This window comes from Scomber japonicus, chromosome 2, assembly GCF_027409825.1.
Source record: "Scomber japonicus isolate fScoJap1 chromosome 2, fScoJap1.pri, whole genome shotgun sequence".
Classification (NCBI taxonomy): Eukaryota; Metazoa; Chordata; class Actinopteri; order Scombriformes; family Scombridae; genus Scomber; species Scomber japonicus.
This window is the reverse complement of record NC_070579.1, coordinates 28,900,560-28,916,279: the sequence shown is the minus strand read 5'-3', so window position 1 is coordinate 28,916,279 and position 15,720 is coordinate 28,900,560. Positions and strand designations below refer to the sequence as shown.

General features: G+C 37.8%; 1 protein-coding gene across 2 annotated transcripts in view; it reads left to right on the top strand.

Annotated features, from left to right (window-relative positions):
* LOC128371262 (complement C3-like) overlaps positions 1-15,720 on the top strand; it is a 28,573-nt gene that overhangs the window by 1,352 nt on the left and 11,501 nt on the right. For both annotated transcript variants that reach the window (XM_053331536.1, XM_053331545.1), the window contains exons 3-23: positions 471-669; positions 844-1,006; positions 1,418-1,506; positions 8,042-8,130; positions 8,605-8,687; positions 8,796-8,883; positions 9,083-9,185; positions 9,375-9,495; positions 10,281-10,396; positions 10,775-10,921; positions 11,176-11,275; positions 11,399-11,493; positions 11,614-11,805; positions 11,982-12,134; positions 12,930-13,059; positions 13,389-13,457; positions 13,606-13,803; positions 13,926-14,034; positions 14,153-14,241; positions 14,835-14,974; positions 15,331-15,543. In XM_053331536.1, the coding sequence (XP_053187511.1) occupies positions 471-669; positions 844-1,006; positions 1,418-1,506; positions 8,042-8,130; positions 8,605-8,687; positions 8,796-8,883; positions 9,083-9,185; positions 9,375-9,495; positions 10,281-10,396; positions 10,775-10,921; positions 11,176-11,275; positions 11,399-11,493; positions 11,614-11,805; positions 11,982-12,134; positions 12,930-13,059; positions 13,389-13,457; positions 13,606-13,803; positions 13,926-14,034; positions 14,153-14,241; positions 14,835-14,974; positions 15,331-15,543 (2,686 nt within the window). The remainder of the gene's footprint in view (positions 1-470; positions 670-843; positions 1,007-1,417; positions 1,507-8,041; positions 8,131-8,604; positions 8,688-8,795; positions 8,884-9,082; positions 9,186-9,374; positions 9,496-10,280; positions 10,397-10,774; positions 10,922-11,175; positions 11,276-11,398; positions 11,494-11,613; positions 11,806-11,981; positions 12,135-12,929; positions 13,060-13,388; positions 13,458-13,605; positions 13,804-13,925; positions 14,035-14,152; positions 14,242-14,834; positions 14,975-15,330; positions 15,544-15,720) is intronic.

Here is a 15,720-nt window from a genome sequence, read left to right as displayed (position 1 = left end):
ACTTACAAAGCCAATAGTTTGTTTTGTGTTGTTTTGAATTTGCACAGTGTTGCATCCTACCACGTACAGCTAACAAAGTCAAGAAAAATGATGAAATATTTATTGATCCACTGCTGGATCTTGGTCAAGATAATCAATAGATCACTCATTGTGTGTGAAGTCCATTCTGGAGCAGATGATTTTCTTTTCTTTTTTTTTTCTTTTGCAAATTTAGGGAAACGAAACTTAAAACATAATCATCTGTTGAGTAGCAACTTTCCATAACAACCTTTCATTTTTATTAATATGTGTGTGTGTGTGGATTTCAGTGCTTGAATATATCTGCAACATAAAAACCAGAAAATGTATTGTAAGTAAATGTGTTTGTCAGTTCCTCAGCTTGTCAGTAGGTTAGTTCATCTAGAGCAGCAATGTGGTTCTTTCTATACACTGTCTACATATGGTCTCTTTCTCTCCCCTCTGCTCTGCAGGAAAGTGATGTCTGCCCCCAACTTGTTGCGAGTAGGAACACCAGAAAACATCTTTGTGGAATGTCAAGATTGCACAGATGAGAATGACATCAGGGTCGAAATCAGGGTCAGGAACTATCCAACCAGAGCCAAAATGCTGGCGTCCACATCTGTTATCCTAAACAGCACTAACAAATTCCAGGGCTTCAAACAAATTCAGGTAATGTGGAAATACTGAAATATATGTTACTGATATTAGGTAACATTACCAAAATATATCATGTAAAATGTATCATCTAGTCTGACATATTTTTCTAACATGACACAAGATAGATATTTTACATGTTATACCCTTAGTCTGCTCGTCACACATTGCTTGTGTCTCTGGTTCCAGATCCCTGCTGAGGACTTTAGTAAAGATCCCGACATGAAGCAGTACGTGTACTTGCAAGCTCAGTTCCCTGACCAACAGCTGGAGAAAGTTGTCTTGGTGTCCTTCCATTCTGGCTACATCTTCATCCAGACCGACAAGACCCTTTACACCCCTGGCAGCAAAGGTAAGTGCAGTGCTCTGGAGAAACACAATACATACTGATGTTAATATGCTTCTTTCCTTATTGTGTTCTAGCTCCTTTATTGTGAACACACAAAGGGGCACTGGCACTGGAGGCAATACCCCCCAATTATCACTAGAAAAGCATCTGTCAGTTAATGCTGTGTTTCCTTAGCAATAATGTGCCCAGTTTGCAGCTATCAAAAGAGGCAAATACTTTTTTGGCACTTTTTTCAAGCAGTAAAGTCACTTACAATGTTATTCTCACAGTCTGTGATTACACCAAATTCCTCCAATATGTCCAAATTGGTCTTTAACAATGTATTGTCCACAATTTTGCATTCACCACTGGCTATTTTTTGTCTTTGTCTGACCGTCCTTCAACCACTAATAAAAAGGAATCTTTCTCTGTCAGTTCATTACAGGTTGTTTGCACTGACGCCACATATGGAGCCTGTGGATAGGGACAATGATGATGATCCCTCTGTTGAGATTGAGATTATGGTAATGTGTTTAATCTTTTGAATAGCAAATGACTGAAAGCATGGTTATATTATTATTTAGATTTAATAACTTGGCATTAGATGACCATTACTGCAATGTAAAGTCCACTCTCAGTGTTTGTGCACTGGAGGCTTCAAGTTTCCTCATCACACTTGTGAATATTGGAACCAGGATTGACTTCACCAGTTGTGATGTTACTGTACCAATCACACTTTGTAGGCCATCCCTTTAATATCAGATTTTTAGTGAGCACAGAGAAACGTTCCACTTTTAGCAGATGAATGTGAATATTGTGTTATAATATTACAGTAGCGCCCCCATTTGGTAAATTTGTATCAAATTTTACATAATGGTACAGTGCCACCATGTGTACAAGATTATCAAATTTTGTGGCGATCCGAATCGGCATTGAAGAGTTATTGATCGTTAAATGCATCAGGCCACGCCCCCAAAAGTTTTCTAACCAATTACGGACAAACGGTAAGGGTTACCAAAAAATGAAGATAATAGCTGTGTTCGGGGTCCTCTAAACATGTTGTGTACCAGGTTTGGTGAAGATTGGATGAAAAATGTGCCAAAAGTAGTAAAAAATGTATTTTTCAAAAAAATCAAAATGGCGGGAAAATTTTCTAGACGCAAATGGGCGTGGCCTATATCAGTCTACTTGGTACCATCCAAGGAACACACTGTGCAAAGATTGTTTGAATACGCCTTACGGTTCATGAGTTATAAGCCAAAATGTAAAACATGTAATAACTGACCACATGGTGGCGCTACAGATCATTCTTTACAATATGTGAAGCATTTGCTCATGGGCCACCTGTAGTTGAAGTTTGAACACTTTAGCACTTTTACTTCTTGAGATATGAGCTTTCAAACATCGCTCCCATTGACTTTCCATTATAAATTTTAATGTTTTAAAAAATTATATAAAATCAATGGAATATGTTAGAGATATGAAAAGTAATAGCACACATCTCCTTATGGATATGTACAATTTGACATTGAAACGAAGTTGATATGACAAATCGTGTAGGACTAGTTACGCTACGAAAAACGGCGAAATAAATAAATAAACTAGAAAATTTTGCAATTTCATAAGAAATTGCGTGTGGGAGCTGCAAACTGCCAGACGCATCCCTCGCAAACTGTATGTAAAAGAAAGTACACCATTATGTTTTTAAGTATACCATTGTGTTTTTAATAAAAGGTTGAGGAACCCTGCTTTGACTCACCATATTGTTGTGTGGGAGCTGCAAAGCTCCCACACTATGTTATCTTCGCTCTTTATTTATTTATTATTTATTATTATTATTTCGCCGTTTTTCGTAGCGTAACTAGTCCTACACGATTTGTCGTATCAACTTCGTTTCAATGTCAAATTGTACATATCCATAAGGAGATGTGTGCTATTACTTTTCATATCTCTAACATATTCCATTGATTTTATATAATTTTTTAAAACATTAAAATTTATAATGGAAAGTCAATGGGAGCGATGTTTGAAAGCTCATATCTCAAGAAGTAAAAGTGCTAAAGTGTTCAAACTTCAACTACAGGTGGCCCATGAGTAAATGCTTCACATATTGTAAAGAATGATCTGTAGCGCCACCATGTGGTCAGTTATTACATGTTTTACATTTTGGCTTATAACTCATGAACCGTAAGGCGTATTCAAACAATCTTTGCACAGTGTGTTCCTTGGATGGTACCAAGTAGACTGATATAGGCCACGCCCATTTGCGTCTAGAAAATTTTCCCGCCATTTTGATTTTTTTGAAAAATACATTTTTTACTACTTTTGGCACATTTTTCTTCCAATCTTCACCAACCTTGGTACACAACATGTTTAGAGGACCCCGAACACAGCTATTGTCTTCGTTTTTTGGTAACCCTTACCGTTTGTCCGTAATTGGTTAGCAAACTTTTGGGGGCGTGGCCTGATGCATTTAACGATCAATAACTCTTCAATGCCGATTCGGATCGCCACAAAATTTGATAATCTTGTACACATGGTGGCACTGTACCATTATGTAAAATTTGATACAATTTTACCAAATGGGGGCGCTACTGTAATATTATAACACAATATTCCTACAGTTCTGTTGTCTTCAATGAAATGAAACTTGGTACATTAGTTCTCCATGTCAATGTGTACGATATAGTGAAACATGGAGCCAATAGCCCCACCTTGTGGCCATTAGTGAAACACCAACATATGACTTATTAAGTTCCATATCTTTTAATGTCAACCTTCTATGATGACAGCAGAATTGTACAGATGGGGATATTGAACACCTTTGTGGTATTTAATGAAACTTCACCTGTAGGTGGCGCCACAAAATGTTGAATAATTGCTGCTCCAACAGAAATCTGCAGTGAAGGTAGCAATAACAGGAATGGTGGCAGCGGCTGCATCTGGCAGTTTGCGAGGGATGCGTCTGCCAGTTTGCAGCTCCCACACGCAATTTCTTATGAAATTGCTAAATTTTCTAGTTATTTATTATTATTTCGCCGTTTTTCGTAGCGTAACTAGTCCTACACGATTTGTCATATCAACTTCGTTTCAATGTCAAATTGTACATATCCATAAGGAGATGTGTGCTATTACTTTTCATATCTCTAACATATTCCATTGATTTTATATAATTTTTTAAAACATTAAAATTTATAATGGAAAGTCAATGGGAGCGATGTTTGAAAGCTCATATCTCAAGAAGTAAAAGTGCTAAAGTGTTCAAACTTCAACTACAGGTGGCCCATGAGCAAATGCTTCACATATTGTAAAGAATGATCTGTAGCGCCACCATGTGGTCAGTTATTACATGTTTTACATTTTGGCTTATAACTCATGAACCGTAAGGCGTATTCAAACAATATTTGCACAGTGTGTTCCTTGGATGGTACCAAGTAGACTGATATAGGCCACGCCCATTTGCGTCTAGAAAATTTTTCCGCCATTTTGATTTTTTTGAAAAATACATTTTTTTACTGCTTTTGGCACATTTTTCATCCAATCTTCATCAAACTTGTTACACAACATGTTTAGAGGACCCCGAACACAGCTATTATCTTCATTTTTTGGTAACCCTTACCGTTTGTCCGTAATTGGTTAGCAAACTTTTGGGGGCGTGGCCTGATGCATTTAACGATCAATAACTCTTCAATGCCGATTCGGATCGCCACAAAATTTGATAATCTTGTACACATGGTGGCACTGTACCATTATGTAAAATTTGATACAATTTTACCAAATGGGGGCGCTACTGTAATATTATAACACAATATTCCTACAGTTCTGTTGTCTTCAATGAAATGAAACTTGGTACATTAGTTCTCCATGTCAATGTGTACGATATAGTGAAACATGGAGCCAATATCCCCACCTTGTGGCCATTAGTGAAACACCAACATATGACTTATTAAGTTCCATATCTTTTAATGTCAACCTTCTATGATGACAGCAGAATTGTACAGATGGGGATATTGAACACCTTTGTGGTATTTAATGAAACTTCACCTGTAGGTGGCGCCACAAAATGTTGAATAATTGCTGCTCCAACAGAAATCTGCAGTGAAGGTAGCAATAACAGGAATGGTGGCAGCGGCTGCATCTGGCAGTTTGCGAGGGATGCGTCTGGCAGTTTGCAGCTCCCACACGCAATTTCTTATGAAATTGCTAAATTTTCTAGTTATTTATTATTATTTCGCCGTTTTTCGTAGCGTAACTAGTCCTACACGATTTGTCGTATCAACTTCGTTTCAATGTCAAATTGTACATATCCATAAGGAGATGTGTGCTATTACTTTTCATATCTCTAACATATTCCATTGATTTTATATAATTTTTTAAAACATTAAAATTTATAATGGAAAGTCAATGGGAGCGATGTTTGAAAGCTCATATCTCAAGAAGTAAAAGTGCTAAAGTGTTCAAACTTCAACTACAGGTGGCCCATGAGCAAATGCTTCACATATTGTAAAGAATGATCTGTAACGCCACCATGTGGTCAGTTATTACATGTTTTACATTTTGGCTTATAACTCATGAACCGTAAGGCGTATTCAAACAATCTTTGCACAGTGTGTTCCTTGGATGGTACCAAGTAGACTGATATAGGCCACGCCCATTTGCGTCTAAAAAAATTTTCCGCCATTTTGATTTTTTTGAAAAATACATTTTTTACTACTTTTGGCACATTTTTCATCCAATCTTCATCAAACTTGGTACACAACATGTTTAGAGGACCCCGAACACAGCTATTATCTTCATTTTTTGGTAACCCTTACCGTTTGTCCGTAATTGGTTAGCAAACTTTTGGGGGCGTGGCCCGATGCATTTAACGATCAATAACTCTTCAATGCCGATTCGGATCGCCACAAAATTTGATAATCTTGTACACATGGTGGCACTGTACCATTATGTAAAATTTGATACAATTTTACCAAATGGGGGCGCTACTGTAATATTATATAACACAATATTCCTACAGTTCTGTTGTCTTCAATGAAATGAAACTTGGTACATTAGTTCTCCATGTCAATGTGTACGATATAGTGAAACATGGAGCCAATAGCCCCACCTTGTGGCCATTAGTGAAACACCAACATATGACTTATTAAGTTCCATATCTTTTAATGTCAACCTTCTATGATGACAGCAGAATTGTACAGATGGGGATATTGAACACCTTTGTGGTATTTAATGAAACTTCACCTGTAGGTGGCGCCACAAAATGTTGAATAATTGCTGCTCCAACAGAAATCTGCAGTGAAGGTAGCAATAACAGGAATGGTGGCAGCGGCTGCATCTGGCAGTTTGCGAGGGATGCGTCTGCCAGTTTGCAGCTCCCACACGCAATTTCTTATGAAATTGCAACATTTTCTAGTCTGACTTCGAACTCTGCAGAATAAGTCAGCTGTGGTTTGCTGTGGAACTTTGCCACCACTTTCCACAATCCGATACTAGAAACACACACACACATACACACACACATACACACACACATGAAAATACACCAAGAACACTTCTTTCAACATCAAGTTTCAACATCAAGTTGAAAGAAGCGAAGATAACATCAAGTGTTATCTTCGCTCTTTATTGTGTTGGAGCTGCAAAGCTCCCACACTATGTTATCTTCGCTCTTTATTTATTATTTCGCCGTTTTTCGTAGCGTAACTAGTCCTACACGATTTGTCATATCAACTTCGTTTCAATGTCAAATTGTGCATATCCATAAGGAGATGTGTGCTATTACTTTTCATATCTCTAACATATTCCATTGATTTTATATACATTTTTAAAACATTAAAATTTATAATGGAAAGTCAATGGGAGCGATGTTTGAAAGCTCATATCTCAAGAAGTAAAAGTGCTAAAGTGTTCAAACTTCAACTACAGGTGGCCCATGAGCAAATGCTTCACATATTGTAAAGAATGACCTGTAGCGCCACCATGTGGTCAGTTATTACATGTTTTACATTTTGGCTTATAACTCATGAACCGTAAGGCGTATTCAAACAATCTTTGCACAGTGTGTTCCTTGGATGGTACCAAGTAGACTGATATAGGCCACGCCCATTTGCGTCTAAAAAAAATTTCCGCCATTTTGATTCTTTTGAAAAATACATTTTTTACTACTTTTGGCACATTTTTCATCCAATCTTCATCAAACTTGGTACACAACATGTTTAGAGGACCCCGAACACAGCTATTATCTTCATTTTTTGGTAACCCTTACCGTTTGTCCGTAATTGGTTAGCAAACGTTTGGGGGCGTGGCCCGATGCATTTAACGATCAATAACTCTTCAATGCCGATTCGGATCGCCACAAAATTTGATAATCTTGTACACATGGTGGCACTGTACCATTATGTAAAATTTGATACAATTTTACCAAATGGGGGCGCTACTGTAATATTATATAACACAATATTCCTACAGTTCTGTTGTCTTCAATGAAATGAAACTTGGTACATTAGTTCTCCATGTCAATGTGTACGATATAGTGAAACATGGAGCCAATAGCCCCACCTTGTGGCCATTAGTGAAACACCAACATATGACTTATTAAGTTCCATATCTTTTAATGTCAACCTTCTATGATGACAGCAGAATTGTACAGATGGGGATATTGAACACCTTTGTGGTATTTAATGAAACTTCACCTGTAGGTGGCGCCACAAAATGTTGAATAATTGCTGCTCCAACAGAAATCTGCAGTGAAGGTAGCAATAACAGGAATGGTGGCAGCGGCTGCATCTGGCAGTTTGCGAGGGATGCGTCTGGCAGTTTGCAGCTCCCACACGCAATTTCTTATGAAATTGCAAAATTTTCTAGTTACAACAACTGTATGAACAAGATGAAAACATCTTTTTCAAGAGTCGGTGAACAAGTTGATCAGACTGACAGATGTAGAACAAAATCTTATTAGGCTGTTTGAGGACAAAGATTTAAAGTGAAAAAAATGTGCAATTAATACTTTATTTTGAAACCCAATCACAGTTAATGGTTGTTGAATTTGTCTGATTTTAGACCCCTGAGGGCATCATTTTAGCACTTGATCGAACCATTGTGAAATCAGGCATCCACTCTGGACATTATCAACTTGCTGAAATTGTCAGGTAGGCTTTTCATTTAATTTTAGTACTTTTACCAAAATTTTTATACAGTAGTTGCATATTTTTTTAAGTTTGTTTGCATTTATCTTTCTTGTATGAATGGATAGATTCAGTTGCATAGCATTTAAGACTAAGAAACAATGTTAGAAGCTCTGCAGGTGAAATAAGAGACAGCCTTTTATAGGATAAATTAGGTGTAGTGCAGCACTGTATAAATTGATTTCAATTTTAACAGAATTTCTAAACATTGTGCTTAAACACTTCATGGAAACTGTACAGTAATATGCAAATACAACAACAAGCCACATATGTGCCAGTCTCAATGTGTGTGTCATGCAGCCTGAGTTTTTAAATTTAATTAAATTATAGGTTATGGTTTTATCAATACTAATCCTTTACTTGATGTTGAAAGAAGTGTTCTTGGTGTATTTTCATGTGTGTGTGTATGTGTGTGTGTATGTGTGTGTGTGTTTCTAGTATCGGATTGTGGAAAGTGGTGGCAAAGTTCCACAGCAAACCACAGCTGACTTATTCTGCAGAGTTCGAAGTCAAACAATATGGTGAGTCAAAGCAGGGTTCCTCAACCTTTTATTAAAAACACAATGGTATACTTAAAAACATAATGGTGTACTTTCTTTTACATACAATGAAGTGTGTTAATTTTTCAGTGCTACCCAGTTTTGAAGTTAAACTGACATCTGTGGCCTCCTTCTTCTACGTGGACAGCCAGAAGCTCACCATCAACATCAGAGCTATGTATGTTGAGGTTTTTTTTTTTGTGGATTTGGTTTGATCGATTGGTAGATTGATAAAGTAGAGTTGCTTGTTAGATATCTGCTGTTTTATGTGATGTGATGATGAGTGTTTTTTGTTGTTGCAGTTTGACCATTACCATTTTGTCTGTTTTGTTAAGAGTTAATAGTGGAATAAACTAAGCATTTACTTGTGGTTTTAGGTATCTGTTTGGTAAAGAGGTAGATGGGACAGCCTATGGGGTATTTGGGGTTGTGCATGAAGGTCAAAGGAGGAGCTTTCCCAGCTCTCTTCAGAGAGTGCCGGTCAGTACATATTCACATTTTTGTTCCATTACTGTCTATTAGCCAGTTCTTAAGTTAATCCATCTTTTTTAATCATGCATTAAATTGTTTGCAAACCTTAACCTTGTTTCACAGCTTGGCTTTTACCTGTGCTGAGAATACTAACTGTCCACTGACTATATTTTAAATGTCTGTATTGTGTCACATTAGATTGTGGAAGGTCATGGAGAGATCACACTGACAAGAGAGCACATCACACAGACCTTCCACAACATCCTTGACCTGGTGGGGAGTCCTATATATGTAACTGTCAGTGTGATGACAGAGACTGGTAAGAAATTACTATGTTGCCTCTGTGTGTACCTTTTGTTAAAACAAAAGACTGTGATGAATGCAAAGATTTATGTGTCACATACTCGTATTTCTCAATCTGTGTGTAGTGAAATGCAAGGATGACATATTTTAAAGGATGTGGTAGAAGGTTAATAATAATGTTTCAATAGGCTGCACATAGCAACATTGACCACATATCTCAGACTGTAGCAATGCTGCCTTGTAGAGGTTGGACCCAATTCAAAATGGAATTGTGGAAAAGCTGCCCAAATCCAATCTGCATCATTAATTAATTTTCAAAAAACAGACCCAATTCAAGAAGAACCCGGGACCCAAGTCTAATAGACCCGAGTATAACAGACCCGATCCAAAATGTGGTCAACCCAAACAGACTGTAACACAGAGAGAGCACAAACATCGGCAGCAGCATTAAGTTATTTCATTAATTAACAATGTGATCTGGTGGGAATGGTAGGGAATTACCCATTTTAACTTGTACAGTGAATTACAGTTTCGTATTGATTCAGCAGCAAACATTTGTGCTATGAGTGCTAAAATTTCCCGAACAGGAAATACAAAAAAAAGCAACGAGTTCATACAGTAGGTAAGTTAAAGAAATGTGTTGATGTGTTTTTCCGTACTCAACTGAATTTTTTTTTTTCAATAAAACTAGCAATCAGTCAAACAAGACCAGATGGAAGAAAAGTGCTTATATGTAGTTATGCAATTTGTGTGTTTGTTTGTGTTTGTACAGTATACATGCACATACATGTCTTTGCACAGGAACTGAAATGGTGGAAGCAGAGCTGAGAGCTTTCCAGATTGTCACATCTCCTTACACCATCCAGTTCAAGAGAACACCCAAATATTTTAAACCAGGAATGACCTTTGATATGATGGTAAAGTACACATTTACAGCTGTGCAAAATTAACTTTAAATTCCTTGAAACACATACATTGATACTTTTTAAAACAGACTGATAAATCAGATTGATATCCTGAAAATGTTTTTTTGATAAAATAAATTTTTTCTTTCTTTTAGTGATGTGCCATTTTTTTACAGTCTCAAAATGTTAATGTTCTAAACAAACCTACAAATCCACAATGTTTAATACCTTCATTATAATATTTTTTATTACTGCTATGATCACATCTGTCATGCATCTTGTGATGCAATTGCAAATCTCCTCAAACAGATACATTTCCTGCAAAAACTAGACTTTCACACCTACTGGGTTAGTTGGATGTTTCTTAATTGTTTGTGTCTTGGATGGCAGCTAGAAATTTTGAATCCTGACGGCACTCCCGTAGAGGGTGTTGAAGTGGGAGTGAATGCGGACGCAGTGCAGGGCATCACTGCATCCAATGGCATGGCAAGGCTTGCCATCAATACAGAGGAGCATGCTGAATCACTGACAATCAATGTAAGTTTTGAGAACAGACAGAGCTGAATTTATCTAATTACATTTTGCGTTAAAGCTATGCTTAGAAAATGTCGGCAATAAGTGAATATTGGACTGTCAACTAGTCAGAAATACGATAAGAAGCTACTTCTTCCTCATATCATGTCAGACTCAAATTGGATCTCTGAGTATGCCACTGTGATCCTCACAGACATGGGTGCATGACAATATTTACATAACTCTCAAAGAGCATAATCACCCATGTTCAATTGTAGGCAAAGACCAATGACCCCAATATTTCACCTGAAAGACAAGCATCAGCCACCATGGTAGCTCTTCCTTATATCACCAAAAGCAACAATTACCTTCACATAGGTAAGCAACATCCTGAATTACCATTAGAGGGTGAAAAAGATGGTGGTGGTGGTGGCAGTGCAGTTAAACTACCATTCAAGATTTTTTAAATGTGTGACACTATTTGTTCTAATGTTATTTCAGGTGTTGATACAGCTGAAGTAGAATTAGGACAGAATATGAAAATGACCCTCAACTTCAACAAGCAGACAAATGCACAAAATGACATCACATACTTGGTGAGAAATGTTTTGCACCTATACCTGTGTGTGAGTTGTGTTTGTTTTGTGCTTCACACAACTTGTTTATTATATGCATGCATTTTAGATAAGTACTGATGTGTAAAATTATTCGCCCAGATCCTGAGCAGAGGTCAGCTGGTGAAACATGGCCGTTTCAAGACAGAAAGACAAGTACTGATTGCCCTGATAGTTCCCATCACCAAATACATGCTGCCATCATTCCGAATCATAGCCTACTATCATACAAATGACAATGAAGTGGTATCAGATTCTGTTTGGGTAGATGTCAAGGACACCTGCATGGGCTCGGTGAGTAACCCAACAAAAGCAGCAGAGTTTAAGCGAGCAAACAAGACACCAAAGCTCAAATTGTTATTTATATTTTTCTTGACATAAATACAAGTAGGCATGTTTTTCCTCCTGTTGTTTCAACAACAAGAACAAATCTGCATGTGTCCCTGCACTGTTCTTCCCTTCTTCTGTAGTTAAAGTTGGAAACAACCACAAATCCACCTTATTCACCTCGCAATAACATTGGACTGAAGATAACAGGAGACCCAGGGGCCACGGTGGGACTGGTGGCAGTTGATAAAGGCGTCTACATTCTCAACAAGCAGCACAGACTTACCCAGAAAAAGGCAATTTCTGTATCCTGTCTGTACTGTTGAACATATTTAATAGGTTTAATAATAAAACAACAACTATATTATATTTATAAAGTTCAAAATAAGATTGACCTGTGGCAGATGTATTCAATTAAAGTAAATGTCACTAATACCATAACCAGTGTGCAAAATACAGGGGGTCTGGCATGCCTGAAAATCTAAAAGAAATAAGGCTTAATTATTTTCTATTTAACTGTGCAGTAAGGCTTATTTTCATGTAATTATTGAAATCTTTGATCTCTTTTATAACACAATAGAAATATATTGCAGTCAAAGCATTTACAGTATTTGAATTTGCTCCAACTCTGCATATTTATCATATTCAATAAAAACAATCTGAACATGAACTAATTCACACTAAACAGAAACTGTTATTTACCAAACTATAAATCACAGAACAAAGAAATAAATAAACCAATAACAAAGCACAACTGTGCTTGTACTTGTAGCTGCTGGGATTTGTTGGCCACCTATTCTGTTTTTGAAGTAGCCCCCATAGCACCAGGACCCCTAGCTGTAACATGATATTTCGCACATTGGCCATAAGAAATATGTAGTTTAGGTTACATAGTGTAGTAAATGTACTAATAAATCTATTGTATGTATGTAGTGTCTTTGTCCATAATGCTTTATGATTTTGCCTCTTTTTCAACTATGCCACCAACACTTACACACCAATGGCGGTGGAAATGCACTGGCCCAACCATTGGGAGCAGTTTGGGGATAAGTGTTTAGACTGCCTGTACATGTGGTTTGCTGGTATTTCAGGTGTGGGACACAGTAGAGAAGTACGACACAGGCTGCACACCAGGTGGAGGGAAGGACAGCATGAGTGTGTTCTACGATGCTGGGCTGTTGTTTGAGTCCAACACTGCTTCTGTGACCCCCCGCAGACAAGGTGACACTACTGTACTTAATCTGTGGTCTCATTGTTTTCCCTCCTTCTACTTCTCATACCATTCAAATGTTGCATTGTGTGGTAACATAATTGAGCCTGGGCCAAGCTGGAGCAGGGCAAACAAAGGACAGCCATTTCAAGTTTGACTACTTCAGCCACCAATGAAAGTGGGTGTAAAAAGTAGGGTTTTCTAATGAATTCCTATTCTGATTCTACTGTTTGTTGAGTTTTATCAACATTTGTATGCAACAAAACAGGCAGTACATCAAAACACAGGTCAAGTCTGACTTTCTGGGTTCTTTTGAACATCTGGTCTTTTATGTTTCCAGAAGTGAAATGTCCGACTACCAGCAGGAGGAAACGAGCCACTACTATAACGGATGTCACAACCAGCCTAGGTAAGAATTTCTGCTCTCTATTCTTTCTTGTTTCTAATCTAACCCATTTTATTTTTTTATTTAAAACTGTGCAGTTGCCCATCACCCTATTCTTGTTCTCCATACCTTCTCACCTCTGCTTCTCTTATGCAATTTTCCTTCTTTCCAGTGAGTCAGTATAAAGAAGCACTACAACGTGACTGTTGTTTGGATGGCATGAGGGAAACCCCCCTCTCATACACCTGTGAGGTGCGCAGTGAGTACATCACTGATGGTACAGCTTGTGTCGCGGCCTTCCTGCACTGCTGCAAGGAGCTGGAAAGCCAGCGAGCTGAGAAGAAGCAGGACAGCCTACAACTGGCTCGCAGTAAGAGACAGGGATGAGGGATGGGAGGGAAACCCTGAATGATTACTATCCACGGTCATAGAGGTACTTAGAAAACAATCACAGTCTCTAAGTGAAAATCTTTTTTTAAATCTATTCATCAGGTGAGGAAGATGACAACAGTTACATGGACAGCAATGAGATTGTTTCTCGTACAAAGTTCCCAGAAAGTTGGCTGTGGTCAGATATCACACTGCCTGGTTGCCCTAATTGGTGAGTCAACTGAGATCTGTAAACACACACAAATACACTGGTTACTAATTTCATGATGCCACTTGAATTCTAAGTTACCTTTTACATGTCAACCTGATCACACTGTTCTATGTTTCAGTGCTACCACACACATTACTAAACATGTTCCTTTGCAAGACTCCATCACAACCTGGCAGTTCACTGGCATTAGTCTCTCAAGAACTCACGGTGAGGATTCAGTGACTAAACTATGTTTTGTGTTTTATTATTGCCCGTCACCTTAAAACGAAAAGGCCCACCCTCCATTGTACTGTCTCTTCAATGCCACAGTTTTTTCTTTCACCCGTCCAGCCCTTAGTTATGCTCTTATGCAGTGGTGTGTTGGGTAGGGGGATGTTCTGAGCAACACCTCTCACCCTGTGCATCTGACTGTGAGGGCCTTAAGCAGCTCCTTCAGCGACAAACTAATACACCCCAAGTGTAAGAAGGAGCGCTTCTGCAGGTCATTCATTGCAACTGCAGTCAGTCTGTACAATGCTGCACTGCAGTTGCACTTTACTTTTTTTAGTTTTTAATTTTGTTGTTGTATATATATATATATATACATATGTGTGTGTGTGTGTGTGTGTGTGTGTGTGTGTGTGTGTGTGTGTGTGTGTGTGTGTGTGTGTGTGTGTGTGTGTGTGTGTGTGTTATAATTGCATTTTAGGGTCCTTATATTTTTATAGTTGTATTTTTATTTTATTTAGTTTTTAATTTTATTGTTGTATACATTTGTTTTTTTCTATATCACTATTCTTGAGCTTTCTTGTTTTTTAAAGGTATCTGTGTTGCTGATTCTCTAGAAGTAATTGTTTGGAAAGATTTTTTTGTTGATCTTCGACTTCCTTACACTGCTGTCCGAGGAGAGCAACTGGAAATTAAGGCAATCCTTCACAACTACAGCCCCAATCCTGGCACAGTGAGTCTGTCATTCAACAAGCCAATGAGAGAGTATTTTTCATGAAATTAATCCTTAACTTTCATACCACTGGTAGTTTAAAAGAAGATGGCTAATGGTAGGAATATCCACTGAAGCAATTATATAGATCTTTTTCACTGCATATTGTGACTTTCCAGTGGTTGTTAAGGCCATACTCTTCAGTTGGTGTTGGAACTGGACATCTATTTTAGACATAGATAATGTTTTTCTTATTTTATAGGTCATTTCAAATAGTTCCTGACAGTTTCAGAAGCCAATCCACTCTATGGTTGGGGGGAGGGTCATTTTCAAAGACACCCCTCAATCTATTTTTCCATCTTTGTCTTGTTTTCAAGGTGCGTGTGGAACTGATTGAGGTGGAGCATGTGTGCAGTGCAGCTTCTAAGCATGGGAAATATCAACAGGAGGTTACAATTGGGGCCCAAATGACACGATCTGTACCCTTCATCATTATTCCCATAAAGGAAGGACAATACCGCATTGAGGTCAAAGCAACACTTAAAGGTTCATTTCTCAGTGATGGAATCACAAAGATTCTGCAAGTAGTGGTAAGAGAACAAGACTATTTAACATGTCTCCTCTTGCAGTTAATTATTCAAACTGTATTAAAATATTACCATGCTTAAGGAGGTCATATTATGCACATTTTTAGGAGTGGGGGGGTGATTTTCAGTTCAAAAAACATCTTATAAACACCTTATAATTGCCCATTATGCAGCCCCTCA